At 33.1% G+C, this 8,404-nt stretch overlaps 1 protein-coding gene across 3 annotated transcripts; it reads right to left on the bottom strand.

The window, feature by feature from the left end:
* Positions 1 to 345: 345 nt before the first annotated feature.
* LOC128232417 (protein ABHD15-like) lies at positions 346 to 5,787 on the bottom strand. 3 transcript variants are annotated; one of them, XM_052945948.1, is made up of 3 exons: positions 5,627 to 5,787; positions 3,300 to 3,368; positions 346 to 2,964 (listed from the first exon to the last, which is right to left on the bottom strand). In XM_052945948.1, exon 3 carries the CDS (start codon positions 1,563 to 1,565, stop codon positions 378 to 380), a length of 1,188 nt encoding a protein of 395 aa, XP_052801908.1. In that variant the 5' UTR covers positions 1,566 to 2,964; positions 3,300 to 3,368; positions 5,627 to 5,787; the 3' UTR covers positions 346 to 377. The 3 variants fall into 3 exon arrangements, with proteins under 3 accessions (XP_052801908.1, XP_052801907.1, XP_052801906.1); XM_052945947.1 differs by having other exon boundaries at positions 3,319 to 3,368; XM_052945946.1 differs by lacking the exon at positions 3,300 to 3,368.
* Positions 5,788 to 8,404: the final 2,617 nt, after the last annotated feature.

Here is an 8,404-nt window from a genome sequence, read left to right as displayed (position 1 = left end):
GTGGTTAATATTGCGGAATGTTAGAACGTATCAATGTCGTTTCAAGAAGTTAAAATATGTCAATAGAACGGGAGGTATACTTTACTTCAGGTCGTATATGAGGATTGTCTCATAAACGCATGGAAGATGATTAATATTTTTATTTTATTCAACTGTATTCCACAATGACTCACGAAAAAGATATAAACAAATTGTAATAACGTTTATTCATATAGGCTAACATGCAGAAGAATTATGTTTTTTAAAAAAAATTACCAGAGGGCCAATGCTCCTTGATGTGAATAATTGTAGGGAACGCATAATTGTATATCTAATGGTTATTCAAATAGGCAAATGAACCACATAAATAATTTCATTTTATTACTTTATCAAATAACTTAAATTGTAGATCGAACAGCACATTTTCCGTAATTAATAGTATGGCCCTTGTTTGTAAACTCTAACACGGTATCTAAGTAATCCAGTGCTAGTTTCTCAGACCAACTTTCGTCACATAGATTTTCAATAAATCCACAATGTCCACCTTTATTAGTACAAACCATTAGAAAATGTGGATAGTACTTGCAGAGATCGTAAGGAATATTGATTTTGGAATAAAACGGATCATCTAAGCTATTAATAAATAATAAAGGAACTGCTATCTCATCCACATCTCTCAAGGGATTATTGCGGTCCCAAAAGTCATCGACGTTTGAAAAATTATATAATTTTGAATACACCAGCTCGTCAAAATGTCGATAAGACCAGCAATTGAGCATCTCATTAAAATTGATATACTTCGAAAGTGCATTTGAATGTACACATAAAGTTATTTTCAATGCCAACAAATATAATATGTCATATATTCCTTGAACGCCATCGGAAAGTTTTTCTGTGTTGTCAAAGCACGCCGATATACACACCCCAGCACAAATGTTTGCCGATGATCCGAATTCTCCAAGATACGATAGTAAAAGCGAACAACCTGTTCCTAAGCCAACCATTGTAACTAACGCTTTTGGGTACCGACCATGAATATATTTTACAACTTGTCGTAAATCGTGCGGATCCCCGTTGCTCAATATCTTCGGAGTGGTTAAAAATGAATTTCCGAATCCCCTTTGGTTAAACACAACAGGCCTATAACCTTTGTGAGCAGCTAAACAACAAAGGTTTGAAACGTTGACCGCATTAGCCATGAGTCCCGGAAGTATTACTAACACAGAACAACGCTTTTTCTTGTAAACAGACAAATGAAGAGCCCAGTCAAGCGCTACGATTCCTCGATCAAGCATTTGTAGATATTCCCTGTCAAATTCAGTTGAGGTATGTGAAAGAATAAATGAAAGTATCGTTTGGATGTGCGCGTTTCGTAAATACCAAGGCGGATCGAATGTACGGTTCATCAGTCTGCATCGCTTGAGAAGATGCGTCGCCAATGCTGATTCTTTGAAATACAATTTTGGAATGGTCGATGGCTGTTTCATTAAAGACTTTAGGTAAATGAAAGCAGTGACCACTATTGTGCCAAACACGGCTATGCAGAATGGTAGGGACGTCACAGTTGAGTACACAGCAAAAAACATAACTGTAGTTCCAACTATATCTATTATGTTTGTTATTCAGGTCGTCTTATTAGAAATTATATTAACATTAATAATTATTCACTTTTCGGCAACTCGGTTTCTTTCACGGTTGGTAATAGAAGAATTATCATAAAAAACATGAATTGGTACAACGCTTTCCAACGCCTGTGATTTCTTCGTAACTATCGTCGTTCATTATCTTACTGTGTGAGTTTGTAATCAATATCAATGAAATGTCTATAATATTGTGAGTCAGTTAACGCAAACAAATCACTGCAATGACTCAAACTAATAAGTAATAAAACTTCAAGGTGTGTTTCACATGGCAAACATAACAGTTGATTCCGGCGTCACAATATTCCACTACGAGAATTTCAGCGAATTCCAATAACCACGGAAGTTATCCAGTATATACCTTTTTGGGTTTGACAACTAAATTCCTTTAACCGATATAATAATTCTCTGCACCTTTTCTCACCGTAAAAAATTGTATGCTTCAAATTGATAAAATCCATTAGTTTGTCAACATATAATATCCTTCTTTTCATAAATTGAGCAAAATTACTTAATGTACTACATTTAAGGTATTTTTCCACTATCTATGTGAAGCTAGAGATTAATATGTTTTCGATTTTCTTTATTACTTATCAGATCAATGGTGCATCCGATATAACACAAAACGCTTAATTTATTTTACTTTAATGTTTGCATTTCTTGCATTGAAATCTCCATCAACTATCTTCCTTGATTTTTAATATTAGCTATTTTTGCTTCTAACAAATATATCTGATAATATATCTTATCGCAGTGTTCGTTGAAAATGTACACTTATTAACATTCCATCATTGACAATAGTTTAGTTATTGGAGTTTCGTTTAGCGAAGTAATTCAAAAATGACAGGCGATATTGCCAAAAATAAACTTCATGCCATGCTTGGTAAGTGTTCTTTTGGTAATAATACCTTATTTTTGCGTCTACATAATCCACTTATCGTTCGTTATTGTTTCATATTTAGATCATAATATCTTCAAGTATTGATCCACATTCTCCTGCTCGTTTCATTATAATTAAAAACCGCAGGTGTTTTTCTAACTGTACGTTAATCAAGTATGCCTTGTGTACAAATACTTTAGAAAGTATTTTACATTCCAGCACTGGTTCGTGCTTTTTAACTAAACGCTGTAAATATCTATGTTTTCAGCCACCGGCATTTCTGTGACTCTTAAGATCTCTAAAGGCACCTATGTCTCGTATTCACCGTTCCCAATGAAAGTTGATATTTGGAAGCTATAACTTCTTGGAGAGACCAAAGCAATGTCATAAGTGATAACGGAAGTCAGTCTTGCAATCTGGGTAGAGGTGTTGAATGTTTCTTTCCGATGATGGCGTTTCGGCAGTCTGAAAGTATTCACAAAATTCAAATTAATCCCATTATACTTGGACTAAATATATGCATACATTTTTTTCGGCGGCTTTGAAATAATATTAATTCAGATGTCTTTCTCATATTGCTAGATTGTAAACATCACAACTGTATACAAAACTTATTTTCACACAAAAGCTGTATAGATACATAAACTATCTTAATCACGGTGCACTTAAGATTTCACATATTTTCATTATGATTCGGAAGAGAGACTATTGATTGAGATAAACAAACACACTGTGTGAAAACTGATGTTAACAAAAGAAAAAAAATACATAATTCAAAAGGCAATTGAGATATATTTTACCTAAACGTTATCGTTTTACCTTCCATTCCAATAGAACTCCAATCTGGGGAATCCGATGGAATATATTCGCTAAATAAGTAAAATTCAATGGTTGTATATATTTTATTACGATTGATACAAGTTAACTGATGAGTATAGATTTGGTCCACTAGTGCGTATTAATATAACACATAAGTACAAATAATGTAACTACAACGAGCATTGTAGTATTGTAACCCAAACTACTAACTACTTATAGACACGACGGCAAAAATGCTCATAATACCGTAACATTTACAGGCAAGCTGTTACAGTGTAAATTTGAACAAAAGTCTTCATGCGACGATGCTAGAAAACCTGTTGCCTATGCGTCAAGGTTACAATCATATGAAGCAATATAACACCGAGCAGCCAGACATTGTAACTATCGATGTTCATTTTTGAGTTTGCTTGGGGATAAATGAAGTGAATATGCTAATGCAATATTGATTTTGCTAATTTCTCATTGGCAATCAACAATATAAACAAACTGAGGGCATTAAAATAATTATATCAATACATTTGCCTACATTTGCTATATAGTATATTTAAGGAATGAATTGCGGGGTGGATGTAATTATCGGGGTATGAACGCAATTGGGCTGGTCAAAGTGTGTGGAGTCCGGAGGACTTCACGCGTATTTTGACCATCCCAATTGCGTTCATATCCCCAATAATGACATCAAACCCGCAGTTCATCACTTATATTTACACCAATAGTTAATTATTTTATTCAAGAATTGTTAAAACAATACTTCATTTTATTGAAGAAAACCTTTTAGTGATCCTTTCTTGCACATTCTGTTAATGGAACGACCCGATAGTAACCGGAAATATTTTATTAAATGACGTCACAATAACGCGAGAAAAGATCAACCATTTTAAATCACTTTTAAATGTAAAAAAATGAAACACTTATGACTACAATACATTTAATATATCATAAATTAGTACTTTCTTAAATGGTGATTTATATTTTATGGGACTTGCTGAGACAAAACAAACAATAACAAGATTTTCATGTATATTGTTATGCGATAACCGCAATTGCCAAAAGGCAGTTCATTTAAGGAATGGAAGTTGAGGTGTAAATATTTGCTAAAGAGAGTCTGTAAGTATACATATAAACATACTTGTTATGTTAGTCAGTAATGACTAGAAACATTAAAAGACTAATATGGAATATAATGAAAACGAGCAAATAGTCTGAGTGTCATACGTAATGGACTTTTGTCGACGTTGTCTTTAGGAAAATCGATCTCAATATTTTTATTTGGACATTATTTGTTCTATTGATTCAGTTTTTCTGTTGTTTTTTCTCCTGTTTTTCTGTTTTATGAATGATTAAGACAAAATGCCAAAACCATTTCTGAGTAAGTGTTGTTTATTTTTTCTGCGCTCGGTAATTAATTTATTCTTACATTTTTTCCTGACATTCAGCGAAACTTTCTTTGCATTTATTAAAGATAAAATATGCCATAGACAATTCTGATACGCCGTTTGTAACCACCGAAACGTTATGTGTTGATGCTACAAAAATGTTCAAGGAGATTTGATATTGCAACATTTCTTTAACATGCTCTAAAATGAGGTATCTGCACGTCCTAATAATATTAAATGAAGTATGTCTACATGGTATATTTACGTTCGGTACATGTTTACATCCATGCATATTTAGGAAATGAATTTGTTTACAATGATTTCAAAATATTCAACTCAAATATGTTGTTCATGGTGCATCGATTACGTATCAAAACCATAGATGTCGAAGCATTCCCATTAAGTTTAAACCCATAACCAACGTACATCGAATATTTATTATGCCTATTTCCACGAATACAATCTGTTATATAGTATCAAAATTATTTCATCTCAATGCCGACATGCTGTACCAGTGTTTGTTTTCAGAAAATAAAGTTAGATGAATTCAATCAAACATTTATTTATCTAAATGATAATACGCATATAGTTCTGTGCCACTATCTATAGATTCAATATGTTTCGGCAAATGTCCACACGGTTTACAGTAATAAGTATTTGAGGGGATCTTTGAACAAACTTTCAAAAGAAATTTCTACCATATCTGCTTCATTTATTCGCCTGTCTTCGGTATTTAGTTTATCGTCGTATACCAATGCGTGATCAATTCCGTTACACTTCATTTGTAACTGGAGAGTGCCAGAATGAATTGACAGTAAGAATTTAGTTATCAAAACGTATTTTGTATTGTTAGGGATCGTATCATTTTAAAAGTTCCCGTTATTCTAACAAAATTATTAAAATAATCGGCATGCATCTAATACACTTACATTGTATCATCGCTTCCAGTTAATTCCTATTATTGTAAGTATTGAATAACTGTACAATCATATCCGCAATTTGATTGTATTGTTTTATCTTTACAGTTCCTGTACGCTAACTGGCAGAGACCGGTATCTGACGATCGCTTTATTCCTTCACTATTGGAGTATTAGACACACTTTGGACGGTATTCAACTTTTATTATAATATTGTGCATAGAACCAAAGAGCCTTTAAACAGGACGTCGTATTGGCGCCAGTGATATCGTGCTTTTCGGGTCTTTAAGAGAAAAAATGAACAAGCCGTTAGTTGATTCAGTCATCGACGTCTTATTTTCAAACCACTAGGATTCATTAAGTTTTAAGCTTATGGTTGCAAGTCCCGCAAGGTAAAATCAACTTATTCACATTATTTCAGAGCAATCATCAAGCATTTGCATTACCATTGAATAATTTGAATGTGGTAAGCGAAACAATATCAAGAATCATGTTTTGATTATTCCTTTAACAATTGATGGCGTGAACACTTGAAAGATTGACTCTTTGTTACGAGACAATAGTTTATGCTCTATGCAGACACGAGAACAAGAAACAAATTCTAACCACAAACACAATATTGCATTCAACTACAACAACAGACGTAAAGGTCAAAGGTTAATTGATAATAGCTTAATGGAATCTCAAGAAATTGTTAATCGATGTCACAGTTGTTTGCAAATAAAAATAGAGTAAACAGGCTAACATCTTTATACTTTTCAAATCAGATTAAACATGAAAATAATCTTGAAAAAAAACAACTGTTTTCAATGGAATGCAATAACATGTGCGCCGTCTCGGTATTCCGACAAAGTCCTTGCAATGATACTAAATGTAAAACACGCACGATAATCAAATGGTTTCTGGCATTATGGATGCAGATACATATCTCAGCTACGAACTTAAGATTAAATCTCCTACAGCTTGTTTCGGAAGTGCGTAAGAAGATAGAGATAGATACAAACAATGATTATCGCAAACAAATAGATGAAGAAACGCTTCTTTCTTGTCGGAAATTTATAGTGTACAAATAGTTCACAATCTTTTTTTTTTAAATCTGAAAATGAGGTGCTAATATTTGACCCGAGAGTAGTGTTTTTAATCAGTTTTCTATTTTCTTTCGGTCTATCCACAGTTTTTAATATCGAACAAAATAGCACAGTCAAAGCTTAGAGCTCTAGAACGACTTTTGTGCCTATCAATCTCGTAGAGGATTTCATTTAGCTTCACGTTCACTTTGTTAGAGCTATAAATAGCCTTAAAGGTTAGGCTATACACTGAATCTTGATACAATCATTTTTGGACTAGGGCTCTTGTGGCTTAGTTCATAACCATAAACCACATCTGCATTCTCAAGCCGCATCTGGGAATTCACTGACGTAATGTATTCATACGCTGTATTTTGATTGGATTGCCGTTAGCGAATTTGAATAATCAAAGTAGTACCAGAACTGATTACAATGAAAACATCCAATAAAAATAGATCTCCTAACAATTCAAGCTAACTGTATGTTCTTTTAATGAAGCACAAGAAATTCATACGTAGCGAGTGAGTTAATCAGGTTAACGTTAATGTTCTTGCATACGGTCAGATTATATGCAATAAGAATATGAACATATTGGAAAAGTACGCATCGATTTTTTTCTTTTCAATGCTCTGTATTGATAGACTGGTACCCTCTTTCTCTTTTATCCGAAAAGAAACCAGTATTGATCAGCTAACCGTGGTGCCCGTCGCGCATTCGAAATGTCTTGTGAATTCATACATAAAGCGAATAAAGCGTTCGGTCTAAGTAGAAAACAACCAGGAAAGTTGGTTTAAACAAAGTATTGTTATCCTTTTTATAGAATGTTGGTCTTACTCCCAGGTATTCCGTAGTTCAAAAGTCCGTTCGTTCAAAAGTTTTTTGTTTTTTTTGTTTTTGTTTTGTTTTTTTGTTTTTTTCTTCTGCTCTTACTTCTGACGAATTGATTTTTTTCCCTTTTTCATCACTTTTCTCCTGTATATTGTATTTTGTTGCAAGGTAATTTATAAATGCATATTTAGATTTCGTATCTTGATAACTTATTCGGATTTAGGGGAGGGCCGTTTTCTAATGTTGTAAAAACTTGTGGCCCAACCCTTTTGCTTTTGACAAAGTAAAATATGTCATGCTTTTCATGTTACTTAGATTTATTATTTATCTGTTTTCTTTTGCATGCATTGTCAAAAAGTGTACAATTATGAAGCAATAAAATACGATTAAAATCGTATTACGTAGTCGGTCCCTTTTCTTTTTTTTCGACATAATTTGCATGTTTCCGTGATATTTTCTTTTCGATACAAAGTTTTTTTTAACTAATCATCGCATGACACTTAGCACTTTTTTCAAATACAACATGATTTTTGGTATTTATTGTTCAAATACTATTAATGTTAACTAAAAACCATATGCCACGTACCTGTATAACTTTATATTTTTAAGGAAAAGTAAATCAGGGTACCAGTCTACTTCAAAACTTACTCTGATCAGAGCGGCGGAAGGATAAGACATGTATGTTATCACTACTTCCGGATGCTGATGATGTGAATTTCATAGTGTTTAATTGAGGAAATTTATCAATAAAGCCGCCATTGAATGATTTCCACTATCAAACGGATTTATTTTCATCTTACCGTGGGTAGCATTTTTAATTTGACACGTAAATTTTCAAGCAATACAAGTTCGTTTGAAAAAATAATGTGATTTCAATTTTGCAAAATGGAGATAG

The sequence above is a fragment of the Mya arenaria genome, chromosome 4 (genome assembly GCF_026914265.1).
Source record: "Mya arenaria isolate MELC-2E11 chromosome 4, ASM2691426v1".
Taxonomy (NCBI): Eukaryota; Metazoa; Mollusca; class Bivalvia; order Myida; family Myidae; genus Mya; species Mya arenaria.
This window is presented reverse-complemented; position numbering and strand designations above follow the sequence as displayed.